The 13838-nt window shown below is 43.0% G+C and overlaps 1 protein-coding gene and 3 non-coding genes across 4 annotated transcripts in view; all 4 read left to right on the forward strand.

Annotated features, from left to right (window-relative positions):
• The window catches only part of si:ch73-173h19.3 (uncharacterized protein LOC563864 homolog), a 51185-nt gene that overhangs the window by 5057 nt on the left and 32290 nt on the right, over window positions 1-13838 (forward strand). The window contains exons 3-4 of the mRNA XM_062538881.1: window positions 261-306; window positions 3146-3457. Coding sequence (XP_062394865.1) covers window positions 261-306; window positions 3146-3457 — 358 coding nt within the window. The remainder of the gene's footprint in view (window positions 1-260; window positions 307-3145; window positions 3458-13838) is intronic.
• Window positions 5910-5982, forward strand: trnar-acg (transfer RNA arginine (anticodon ACG)). Its single transcript has one exon. It is a non-coding gene; the product is annotated as a tRNA-Arg (tRNA).
• Window positions 7044-7116, forward strand: trnav-aac (transfer RNA valine (anticodon AAC)). The gene has a single exon. It is a non-coding gene; the product is annotated as a tRNA-Val (tRNA).
• Window positions 7457-7529, forward strand: trnav-cac (transfer RNA valine (anticodon CAC)). The gene has a single exon. It is a non-coding gene; the product is annotated as a tRNA-Val (tRNA).

Consider the following 13838-nt stretch of genomic DNA (forward strand, 5'->3'; position numbering starts at 1 on the left):
TGTGTGTGTGTGTGTGTGTGCGTGTGTGCTTGTGTGTGTGTGTGTGTGTGTGTGTGTGCTTGTGTGTTTGTGTGTGTGTGTGTGTATGTGTGTGTGTGTGTGTGTGTGTTTGTGCGTGCTTGTGTCTGTGTGTGTGTGTGTGTGTGTGTGTGTGTGTGTGTGTGTGTGTGTGTGTGTGTGTGTGTGTGTGTGTGTGTGTGCGCGTTTGTGTGTGTGTGCGTGTGTGTGTGTGTGTGCGTGTGTGTGTTTTGCTCCTGCAGTGCACTGATGGCTACGAGTATGACAGCGCGAGACAAGTCTGCCGAGGTAATAGCCTGTTTTCCCCTCCTTCTCCTACTGCACTGCGGCTGCATGGAAAAAGCGTCTCCATTGTGCCTGATCCACTTGTGTGAACATGCTATGAGCTGTCAGCAGGCTCGTAATGGCCCTCTCCCCTGATTAAATACCTCAGCAGGGAAACTGCACTACAGCGCCGAAGCACCCCCCCCCCCCACACACACACACACACACCCCACCATCTTATGGTTTTGCACTCCTCATATCTCTCCCTCTATCACTCTTTTACACTATTCATGTATCTATCTATCCATCTATCTATCTATCTATCTATCTATCTATCTATCTATCTCTCTCCCTCTCTCTCTATCACTCTTTTGCACTCCTTATATCTCTCCTTCTATCACTCTTTTACACATTTCATGTATCTATATCTATCTATCTCTCTCCCTCTCTCCCTCTCTCTCTATCACTCTTTTGCACTCCTTATATCTCTCCTTCTATCACTCTTTTACACATTTCATGTATCTATCTACCTATCTATCTCACCCTCTCTATCTCTCTCTATCTATCATTCTTTTACACTCTTCAGGTCTATATAGATTCTCTCTATCATTCTTTTACATTCTTCATGTCTGTCTATCTCTCCCTTTATCACTCTTCATGTCTCTCCATCTACCCCTCTTTTACACTCTTCATCTCTATCTCTCTATCATTCTTTTACACTCTTCTTGTCTCTCTCTCTATCATTCTTTTACACTCTTCATGTCTCTCTATCATTATTTTATACTATTCAATCTCTCTATCATTCTTTTACACTCTTCATGTCTCTTTCTCTCTCTCTCTATCATTCCTTTACACTCTCCATGTCTATCTCTCTATCATTCTTTTACACTCTTCATGTCTCTCTCTCTCTCTCTATCATTCTTTTACACTCTTCATGTCTCTTTCTCTCTCTCTCTCTATCATTCTTTTACATTCTTCAGGTCTCTGGATCTCTCCCTTTTACCAGACTTTGTGTTCACTCCTCATGGTAATGTAAATGGACTGCATTTCTACTCCTCTGAGCGCTCAGAGTGAGAGAAAGATGTGACAGATGTGAAGCATTGAGAGTGGGGTGTGGGGGAAGCTAGATATAGCCCTATTGTAACTATCCATATAGATTGTTCTACAGTATATCCATCTTCTACCACACCATACTCTCAATGCTTCACTTCTGTGTCACATCTCTCTCTCTCTCTCTCTCTCTCTCTCTCTCTCACACACACACTCACTGTCTCTCTGTCTCTCCATCTCTCTATCTCTCTCACACACACACACACTCTCTCTCTCTTACACACTCTCTCTCTCTCTCTCTCTCTCTCTCTCTCTCTCTCTCTCTCACACACACACACACACACACACACACACTCTGTCTCTCCCCGTCTTTTATGTTTACTGTCCCTTTCTCTACCAGCTGTCTGATTGTCTCATGTTTGTCATCATGTCTCTAAATGTGTCATCCCCCTTTCTTCGTTTCCTTCCATGCCTCCCTCCCTCCATTTCCCTGTCTTTCCATCCTTATTCTGTCCTTCTTATTCTCTCCAACCACCCCTCTCTCTATCTCTCTCTCTCTTCTCCTACTTTCCCTGTAATTCTCAATTTCCCTTTCTATCCTCTGTCTATAATTTCCTTCATTTTCTTTACCTCCCTTTCTCTCTATCTATTCATCCCTCCCTCCTGTTGTCCTTCTCATTCTTCTCTCTCTCCTTCGCTCCCTGTAATTCCTTTTCCCTTTCTTTCCTCTTTCTCTCTATAGTTTCCTTTCCACCCCACCTTCATTCTTTTCTCTCTCTCTCTCTCGTTGTCCTTCTCTCCCTGTAATTCCCCTTTTCCCTTTCTTTCCTCTTCACTCTATAATTCCCTTTCTCCTTTTAATTACCCCCTCTTTCTCTCCCTCTCTCTCTCTCTCTCTCTCTCTCTCTATCTCTCTCTCTCTATCTCTCTCTCTCTATCTATCTCTCCCCATATATCTACCAGCCCTGCTCACTCCCTCCTCTTGTGCTATCCCTCTCTGGTTTGGTGCAGGAGGCTATCAAACCGGGTCAGTCCATCCACGAGTATCCACTCACATGACTGAAAAAGACTGGTCCGATGGGATGTACTTCATTACATTTATATTTAGCAAACTTCAACTTTAAAAACGTTTTTATCTAAATCTCTACAGACATAGACAAGTGTTTATATTTACGCTTGCATTTCAAGATCCTTCTCACCACCTACAAAGCCCTAAACAACCTTGCCCCGTCATACAGATCTCCTCCACCGGCCTATTGACCCCCACCGAACACGTTCCTCTGCTGCCAACACCCTCACCCCCATCACCAGGACCAAATATCGCACCATAGGGGACAGAGCCTTTGCCATCGCCGCCCCTACCCTCTGGAATTCCATCCCCCTGGCCATCCGCAATGCAGACTCACTCCCGTCTTTCAAAAAATCACTTACAACACCAGACAAATTTCTTGACAAATGTTTTTTTTCCACACCCGCTGTCTTTCTTTTTTTCCCGTCTACTCTTTGTATTGTTCTCTTTGTGTATGTGTTTTTGTTTGTACTGTATGTATTGTTCTTTGTATCCTTTTTGTTCTGTGTCTTTGTAAAGCATCGTTTGGTACCTTGGAAAGCACTATATAAAACCTATGTATTATTATTATTATTACTATTATTATTATTATTATATTTAGCAAACGCTTCTTGTCCAAATTGAGAAAGACGAGTGTGTCGGTAAAAGGAGCTGAACGGGTGGTGGTCTCTCCACAGACATAGACGATATTATTATTATTGTTATTATTATTATTATATTTAGCGGGTGGTGGTCTCTCCACAGACATAGACGAGTGTGTGACTCTGGCCGACGCCTGCAAGGGAGGCATGAAGTGCGTCAACCACTACGGCGGCTACCTGTGCCTGCCGCACAGCGCCCAGATCATCGTCAGCAACGGCGAGGAGGAGGAAGTGGCCGACCCGTCGCCGCCGCCGCAGCGGCCCGCGCTGCCCCCCGTCCGCACGCCTCACGTCCCCGCCGCCGGCCCCGTGTCGAGCGGCGGCGACCTCGCCCAGGGGGCCCGCCTCCCCGTCCAGGGACACACCATCCAGTGCTCCGCGGGATTCGTGCCGGACGAGCACGGCTACTGCCGAGGTAGGTGGCCGCGGGGCGCCGCAAGGTCGTTTGAAGGTCATTGTCAGCGTAATCTGTGGACATGAAGTATGACTATTCAATAGTTGAAAACACATTTACGGTGACATTGTAAGGATGTCGGCACGGCTACTGCCGAGGTAGGTGGCCGCGGGGCGCCGCAAGGTCGTTTGAAGGTCATTGTCAGCGTAATCTGTCGACATACAGCGTGACTATTCTATAGTTGAAAACACATTACGATGACATACTGTAGGCTATGTAAGGTATGTAAGGATTTCGGCACAGCTACTGCCGAGGTAGGTTACTGCATGGCCGTAAGGTCGTTTGAAGGCCATTGTCAGTGTAATCTGTGGACATACAGTGTGACTATTCAATAGTTGAAAACACATTTACAGTGACATGTGAAAGGATGTCGGCACGGCTACTGCCGAGGTAGTTTACTTCGTGGCCGTAAGGTCGTTTGAAGGTCATTGTCAATGTCATTTGTGGTGTCCGCGTATCGCAAGGGTGGAAAGTGTAACTATGCAGTAATTGTAAACATGTCGCAATGACATTGTCTGGATGTGGGCACTGCTACTGCCGAGGTAGGTGATTGATTGTGGCGCCATACGGTCGTTTTTGAAGTTCAGTGTCAATGGAATACACCACCTCTTTCATTCCGCTTTAGATTCTAATCGGATTGGCAGTTTTAAGGGAGTAAGTGAGTAAAAGACACCGAATACACGTTTCACTTTTTCACTGTATACTCTTTGCAATTCTACAGCATTGTGACATAATTTGATATCTAGTTCAACAGTTTTGTATGTAATGACTCAAGCAATGAAATGAAGACTGTTAATTGTATTGGGAACGACTATTCAGCATCCATAAGTATAGTTCATTTTGACTGACAGAGGAAGGAGAAATTGCTACTATGATGTGCACAAATGTCTAAATGTTGTGGAGGTTGAACTAATAGTTTTTCATTCTGATCTGAGAAAAGCACCAAAGCGATTGAGAAAAACTGTAAGCAAATTGTTGTTTGGGGTTTCTGCGTTAGTGTTGAACGTGTTCAACTGGAACCCCTCTAGGAGCAGATTGGGAGGGTCTATGTGGTTCTCCAGGAGCAGATTGGGAGGGTCTATGTGGTTCTCAAGGAGCAGATTGGGAGGGTCTATCTATGTGGTTCTCCAGGAACAGATTGGGAGGTTCTATGTGGTTCTCCAGGATCAGATTAGGAGGCCCTGTGTGGTTCACATGCAGGGGAGAGCCTTTGCCACCCCAGACAGAGTTGGATTTAGAGGCCTTACATTACTGCAACTCATTTAGTCATCGCAGGCATTACTGAAGGATCTTGTGTCTGCCCAGCAGGTAGCAGTGTGTGTGTGTGTGTGTGTGTGTGTGTGTGTGTGTGTTTAGAGAAAGGGTGTAGCTGTGAAGAAGACAGTCTGTTGTGCTTGGCATAAATTCGAAATTCCCCCCAGTGGATGATTTTGCATCATTTGTCAAAAATATTGTGTCATTGTGTGTGTGTGCGTGTGTGTGTGTGTGTCTGTGTGTGTGTCTGTGTCTGTCTCTATAGACTGTGTGTGTGTGTGTGTGTGTGTGTGTGTGTGTGTGTGTGTGTGTGTGTGTGTGTGCCTTCATGCAGTGATCTCTGGCAGAGATCTGTAGTCTCCATCGTGTTGCAACACGCACAATCTTGACAGCTGAAAGGAACACAACGTCGCTTACATAAACCGTGGTGTGTGTGATTGTGATGTGTGTTCCTGTGTGTGTGTGTGTGTGATTGTGATGTGTGTGTGTGTGTGTGTGTGTGTATGTATCTATGTACATGTGTTTTGTTGTTATGTGTGTTGTAGTTTGTGAGTGTGTTTATGACTTTGATGCGTGTTTAATTGCATTTTCGGGAAAGTCTTTGTACTCCGTATTTGTGTGTGTGTCTGAGATAGTGTGTGTGTGTGTGTGTGTGTGCGTCTTTGTGCGTGTGTGCGTGTGATAGAGATGGTGTGTGTGCATGTGTTAAGGTTATTGTGTGTGTGTGTGTGTGTGTGTGTGTGTGTGTGTGTGTGTGTGTGTGTGTGGAAGTAGATTTGTGTTGGTGTGTTTGGAAGTTTGTGTACATCTGTGAGTGTGATGTGTATTTAATTGTGCATTTGTTTGGGGAATGTCTTTGTACTCTGACTTTGTTTACACACATTCCTGTATCTGTGATAGAGAGTGTGTGAGAGAGAGAGCGAAAAAGAGAGAGGGAGATCAAGGGTATGTGTGTGTGTACGCACTTATATGTGTGTGTGTGTGTGTGTGCACGCGCGCCCGTGCACTGTGTGTGTGTGTGTGTGTATGATTGCACGCACCCATGTGTGTGTGTGTGTGTGTGAGAGAGAAGTAACAAGAACCGCTCCCTCCCCCCATTGTTCCCCATTATTGTGCGTTGGGGCATAATGCCCATATGTCACTGGAGTAGAGCGTGTGGGGGCCAGTGGCGCAATGGATAACGCGTCTGACTACGGATCAGAAGATTCTAGGTTCGACTCCTGGCTGGCTCGTAAGCACTCCTTTTAAAGGGAAAACAACCATTAGTGGAATTGATATAACTTTCTCGCTGTTTCCATGGTGAGACATAGCTGAAGTGTTTGCAGTGCATTTAGTATGAAAACATACTCTCAAAATGCATGCTGTTGTTGTTGGATCATTTCACTTCATAATGAAAAAAAAAATAAACTTGCATTGACAGTAAAATTGAACTTTACTTAAATTAGGTTAGTAAAGGTTATACGTTTTCTTGTTTTAGGAAGAGGTGATAATGGGCTCTATAAACTATACAATTACGCATTCCCATATGAAATAACTAAGAACAACTGATTAGACTGATACCCTGCTGTTGACCATTTGTGCTCTTAACCCTTTGAAGAGTACGGGCACCAATATGTGATTAGAATGTAAGTGAACCGAGAGTTCAGGGATTTCCCCCTTTAGACTGTATAAAGAATGTTTTCATTAAATAAAAGAAATGTTCAAAAACCAAACAAATCAAAGAAAATATTTCTGGGATCTTGCGATGTCAACTTCTATGATTTTGGTGAGCACTACATTAATGATAGAGATGAATGACGTGTGAGCTGGGATAGTTACCTAGAAGCTCTCTCAAGGCCTAATCCGAATCATGGTTAAATCCATCAATTAGACAACATAACCAGTAGGGTACTAAATTAGTTTTGTTTCATAGCAGCCTAAAATGCTACTCAACGTCGGCAGTGTAGCCTAATGCTAGTTGGCTCGCTTTGTTTACTCATGGCAAGAGTTGATATGGATGGAAAGCTTTTAGCCTTTTCCCTTCTGAATGGCAGAATGACACGGCCACTCTGGTTTGCAGGAAAAAACAACTGTTTTTTTGGCTCAACTTCTGAACCAAGGTGTCACGTTTCGAACCGGCTTTTGTTTGGTGGAAACACTGAACGGTCCAAATGTTGGTTCGCGAACGGGCACGAAGCCGGTTGTCTGTCGGTAGGAGAGGGCCTAGAATATAATAGTAATACACTAACATGTGCATTGGAGTATGAATTGGTACAAGTTACTGTTGCCATGGTGACATGGTGAAGGCATGGAAGTTTCCGTAGTGTAGTGGTTATCACGTTCGCCTAACACGCGAAAGGTCCCCGGTTCGAGACCGGGCGGAAACATGAGGTTTTTTTTTCTCGACACATGAATGCAGTACCCTGTCATCACTTTACAACACATCTGATTACTGGTGTGTGGATATGAGAGGTGACAGATAACGATATAGTGTACGTAGAGAAAGATAAAGATATAGTGTGTTTGTGTGTGTGTGTTGGTAGTATGGATTCAATATACTCTCTATGCCCTCTTTTTAGCTAACCCATTGGATTACCTTGTCTTGGATAATTATTTTGTCTTGGATTGTGTGAAGAGACAACAAAGTATTGTACATTGGGTTGTCAACGGGACAAGGTGTGAACTGTGTTCATATATTATGACATAACCATAGAATATGGTATGGCAGTTTCCGTAGTGTAGTGGTTATCACGTTCGCCTCACACGCGAAAGGTCCCCGGTTCGAAACCGGGCGGAAACAATTGACTGGCTTTTGGAAGCAGCATAGCTAGAACATACCCCAGATACTCAGGAATCCAGAGAGAGGCACTCAGTAGTTCAGACTGGGGGTGGTGGTACAATGCCTGGTAAACTGATTGGTCTCAGTTACCCAATTCTTCCCTCTAGGGCTGCTCCCTGACTGAGGTTGTCAGAGCCAGTGGTGCAATGGATAATGTCTGTTTCGACCTGCTCTTTAGATAATGTGTGTGTTTCGACCTGCTCTTTAGATAATGTGTATTTGGTACATTGCATTAAAGTGCTGGTCTGTTGCTCACAACACATCTGAACATAGTAGTAGAATGGAAAATATTGCCACATTCTCAGTGCCAAAGACATGAATCAGTGCGGCTGTATGTGTGTGTGTGTGTGTGTGTGTGTGTATCAAAATGTGTGTGTGTGTGTGTGTGTGTGTGTGTGTGTGTGTGTGTGTATCCTGTATGAAAATGTCACATGTACACTCTCTTTTGATAGTTAGTATTGACGCTTAATCGCTTATATATATATATATATATATATATATATTAGTGTTGGTTTATTTTTCAAACCAACCAAAATAGTATTCTGAATTTGGATGTTTGAAAACATGTGTCGTACATTCAATTGTGCAGTAGTCATCACATATAATGTTTTCGTTGTGCGGTGGTTATCACACATGAAGTGTTCATTGTGTAGTGGTTATCACACATGAACATTCCCCCAGTGGGTAGAGAGAGGGTGTAGGTGTCGGTTAAGATAAGAGCCAGGGTCTAGCTAACTGTCCTCTTTCATGTTCTGTGTGGTCAGAAAGCTCAGCTCTGTCAGAGTGACAGAGGTCAGGGGCACTTTAGCACTTGAGGAACTTTTTTGTTCTTACAAACTACCTCCTTGTTATCCATTCTCACTGGGAACTGGGAGGAGCTGACAGCTGTTTGCATGGCAACAGCCAAGCGTTGGCATGGAAGTTTCCGTAGTGTGGTGGTTATCACGATTGCAAACACGTAAAAGGTATCCGGTTTGGAAACAAGGAGTCTGTTTTCTGATAGCAGCTTCTGGCTACGAGATGTTTGCAACAGGGCGCTGCAAGAGGAATGCCCTGGATTTGGCAGGTCCCTCTTGGCATTGATGGTACGTCACCGTCTGGTCCACAGGTTCACGGATCACTGGACTGGCTCAAATATCAATAAATAAAATATACTTTGAATCCTAAATGACTGTCTTAAAGCCCCAATATAAGCATATTATGGTGTGACGTCAATACAAATACAATTCCATTCATACATTACATTACATTCACCCATAAATAACATCCATATACTGATACAATACCACAAGTTGAATTACTGTTACAATACTAATCATGTTTACACAAATGAATAAAAGGCTACTTTGCTTGAACTGTGCAATATTAAATGGCTATACCATTACTTTAAATGGAAACTATGTAGCTGCCTGGCAGACCACTATGACACTATCCATACTGAACATACACAGACAAAGCAGTTTCTCATTAAGGCACTCAGTGTTAAATACTAGTCTACATGCAACCCACTCACATTTAAATCAAATATCATTCACTCCAGCATTCATGACTATATTAAACATTCATTATGTAATTTGAATAAATCATTAAATCAAGTTATAAATATCTATAGTCATTAAACTGCCCCCCCTCGAGCAAAACAATCGATATTTACCTTGTTCCCGTTCATCCAGCCATTCTGTGAGTCTAGCGATACAACTTTTAGCTTCAGCCTAGCATAGATCATTGAATCGGATTAGACCATTAGCTTCTCGCCTGCTAGCTTCATGTTTAAAAGTGACTAAGATTTCTGGTAATTTTCCCATTTAAAACGTGTCTCCTCTCAAGTTAGAAAGTGCAATAAGACCAACTGAAAATGAAACCTGCCGTTTTTCTAGGCTGATTTGACATGGAACTGCACTCTCATCTGGCGTAATAATCCAGGGAAGTTGCAAACGTACCATGGGCACAGTGATATCTGAAAATAGTCCCCATAGACAACAAGCAGTAAGTAGTTCGTGATATCACTGCGTTTGCAGCTTCCCTTGATTATTACGCCAGATGAGAGTAGTTCCATGTCACTGAGACAAACTAGCTTCTCTACATTCTCAGAGCTCAAGGCTGCCCTCTTTTTTTGGACTATGTTACCTGCAAGTGAAAAAAAGTCTCTCACAAGGGACCGAACTGGCAGGGGCAGCCAGATATTTGCAGGCCGGGACAGACAGCTGTTGATGGGCTCCTGCATGAGTTCTCCACCACTGCAGCGGGCATTCATCCATGCTAATAGACCTCTGAAGTTCGCCTACAAAAAAGCCACCATCTTTGCCCAAATAAGGAGATCCGGTATCTTGAGATTGTTTTCCATGGGAAAATAACATGGGGATTTTCAATTATCGCACCTGTTAAACTCTCGCGGGGATGATGACATTGGAAATGCAGACGTTTTTCACTACACAGTTTTGTCCACTGCCGTCTAGTGGATACTGTGATCTTCGGTAGGTAAAGACGGCACACTTTGATCTTTGCTACCCCAGAGCTAACTTACCATGCAACTTGCCATAGGCAGTTAGCTTCAATTAACTCCCGGATCTCCTTATATGGGCAAAGATGGCAGCTTTGGATCCTTTTTGTAGGCGAACTTCAGAGGTCTATGCTGGGCTCTGCTTTGTAGTGGTTCAGACCCCTGCTTGGTTCCACCATGTCATCATCCAAGTCTGTGTCTGAAGCAAAGAGTAGGAGGCTTCTCTTTTTCGGTGGCTCTTCTGCAGGCCCTTGGGTTTATTTTGCAGCAGTACTTGAAGGCTGGTCCACACCTCTTCTCTGTCTCCTTTTTTTAAAGATACTTCAAGTCCTTGAAGCGTGGGTCAAGTGTTGAAGTTATGTTGAGCCATTCATTGTTGAGGTTTGCTTGCCATTCAGACAGGTCCTTTTTAAAGGCAGTCTTCTCTGTCTCCGAAACTTCCATTGTGCGGCAACACCACAGAGCAGGAAACATAAGTTTCACCTCCAAGGAGCTCAGTCACATATCTGCAGTGGAATGGATGATAGAGATGCACACAGTACATTTATTATAGTCATAGTAGTAGCCTAGCCAAACAATTTGCAAAAGAAGTACAGCATATTTCCTCACAATAATCAATAAAAAATGAAAAGTAAAAAAAAAAGACTGTGCGTGTGTGTGTGTGTGTGTGTGTAAGCTTTTACCTGCATGGTTCAAGGATGGTTTCCAGCCTCCGAAGTTTGTCCCACTCAGAAGTAGTCAACATAGCCAGCTTGTGCTTCTGCCTGCTCAGTGTAGCCTTGATAGCCTCATGGTTCTTCAGAAGACGAGAGATCATGGTGAGTGTCGAGTTCCATCATGTGGAAGCGTCTTGAATAAGACTTTCTGTCGGTTGCCCAAGTTGATCTTGCTGCTGGTGGAGCTCCTCCGTATTGGCAGGGCTGTGTTTAAAATGTCCCACTATCTTACGACACTTTGCCAGAGTGTCACACAACCCACTGTCTGCGAGGCAAACAGTGATGCTTCTCTGTAACATATGAGCAACACAAGGCATGTGCTCATATGGAAGCTTGACATACTACTGCCAATGAGTTAAGGCTCCAGTCAGCGCGTTCTCGTCTCCCTCCTTCATTTTACTGTCTAATTGAGTGTCTGGAATGGCTCCGGGTCAAAGGTTTTGACAGCCCTAAAACAAATATTTTTTAAAAAATCCTGTGGTCACCTACTTGGGTGCGCCACAGAAGCAAACAAATATTTCAATCATTATCCCATCTTATGTTATTCCCTAGATAGCAGACAGGCATTGAAACTATATAGAATCAACATTGCTTTGTCAACGTTAAATCATTGAAACAATATCGCGATTTCGATGTTGATTTAGTTGATTTAGCATCAGTTTGCACCCAAATTTAATATTGAAACAACGTTGAGATTCTAACTACAGATCAATGGAATTTCAATGATATTTCAATGAAAATGAATATTGAAACAACGTTGAAATTACAACCCAACTAAAGATCGACGTTCATATTTATATTAAACCGCTAATTTGCCAAAATATCGGGAAATTATATCCTGCTTTATCTACAGCCAGGATAAATTAGGCTAGGCTGCCTATACTACATGTATAATATTATATGTCTGGTTTAGGCTACACAAGCATGCACAAATAACCATTGACAACGTCTCAGTTTGAAAAGCAAGTGCATTTATTTACTCCACCCGGTTCGGTTGCAGTCAGCTCATCCTCTATTCAGATGCAGAGTTCATGAAGTAGCACCTAACAGAAAGAGGAAAAATGTTGATAGTGTTAGATCACATAGACTGGGCGAGCTCATTCCGTGTTTGCTAGCAGCAACAGCGGCTCTGACCGTCCAAGCATTTTTGCTACCCAATGAACAGATATGAATTACTTATAATCACTATTGCTAAAGCTAATTCACAAACCCATGATCACGAGGAGTTACATAAATGTTAGCTAAACTTGTAAACCTCCACGTTAACGTTAACTAGCAGCACATCTTCAGCTAATGTTTTTACGGTTGATAGTTAGCAAACATTTTATTTGACCAAAAACAAGCAGTTTGTAAGTTAGACAGTATGATGTACATAGACTGTAAACATGTCCGAATTTAATTTTGTACAATTTCACAATGAAACATTAACAGATAAATAAATGCTTGCTTACCATTAAGGTGGAGGAGCAGCGAACTTCACAGAGAGCTGAGCACCGTTGGTCTGGCTGTCGCTAACGCTGAATTTAAAACGTTGTCGCGCGGTTAACTATAAATCCACTAGGCTACTTTTCAATCACCATGTCAGGATTTCCCGGTCAACCATAAATCCATGGCTTTTCAATATATTTTATTGTACTATGTATCGAGTAGGGATGCACTGATCCGACTTTTTTAGTCTCGATACCGATACCGATGCCTGGCTCTGCATATCGGTCGATATCCGATACCGATCCGATATCATTGTTAATTAATAAACTGTATACCTCACCATGTGGAAAAGACTAAAGGCAGGCTTTAATTAGTTCACACGGAGTTTGAATGGTGGTAAACGGTACTTGAAGTTGTACGTTTTATCTAATAAATGAGAAGTTTTTAACAGCCAATTTGAACATTTGCATGTCTTGATACCAAGAACAGTTTATACAGATGAAAATGACAATGGGTTTAGTTTGAGTAGCCTATTTTGTGTAAACTGACACATTAAACGTGTTGCCTAAATGCAACAAAACGCATGAAGATCGTAATTAACCTATGACAAATGGTGGTTAGTATAGATATTCTTTTGATCCTATGACACAAATTTGGTATCTGTATTTATCCCATCCGTGAATTTAAACACTCAGGGCCAGATGTACTAACATTTTGCGCCCATTTTAGGCGTAACGTGCGCGTATAAACATGGGGAGGATATGTACAGACAGGCCGCAATGAGGGAAACGCGCAGACTGCCTGCCGTGGGAGCTGAAAATGGCTATTTGCGCTTTTCCGTGTCATGCATATTAATTCCTGGGCGGATCAGCTGAAAATGGGTGTAACGCGCAAGTACAGGGGAGGAGAGGTGCTAATAGCGATTGATTAAGTATTCCGCCAGATGTATGAAAACAGCGCACGTCTATTTTGCGTTGAAAAACTTCCGCCTTCTGAAAGCAGGTGTAATCCAGATTGCGGTTAAATGCGTCTATTAGAAAAACTTTTAGAGACAGCTGAATCAATATTCAGAGCATCCGTTTTCTTCATTGTACTATATCAAAAGCAACCTTAACTTTTGTTTGCCTCTCTAAAATCGTATTTTCTCTTTCACGACATAGCCAACACTTCCCAATCTGTTAGACTAGGCATTAAATCATATCCCAAGTCTACGTGCAGTAAATAGTTCAAGTATTTTTTTAAGTGGATTTGTAGAACTACTAGGCCTACTCTGTCTGTCGCTGCTCGTTGACATCTCTTTGTATCATGTATGATCGCTAAACTTTGATTCTGTTTAATGTTGCAAATTGCAATATTCAACTGCGCTCGGTGTTCAGCTCTGCATTTGCGCAATTGGCGTGGTACAGGGGGTGGGAACGGGCGGCACAGAACGCAGTTAACGTAATGAAGTGATAGCTTAGTAAATTCCACGCAATATAGCAAAGCACAGCGTTCGCACTCTGCGCATACAAAAACTCGCTATTAGCGCTGTCTTAGTACATCTGGCCCTCAGAGCACACAGTGAGGTGAGGCACACTCTAACCCACAGCAGTGAGCTGCTGCTACAGCAGCGCTAAATGGCTGGTT

The sequence above is a fragment of the Sardina pilchardus genome, chromosome 1 (genome assembly GCF_963854185.1).
Source record: "Sardina pilchardus chromosome 1, fSarPil1.1, whole genome shotgun sequence".
Classification (NCBI taxonomy): domain Eukaryota; kingdom Metazoa; phylum Chordata; class Actinopteri; order Clupeiformes; family Clupeidae; genus Sardina; species Sardina pilchardus.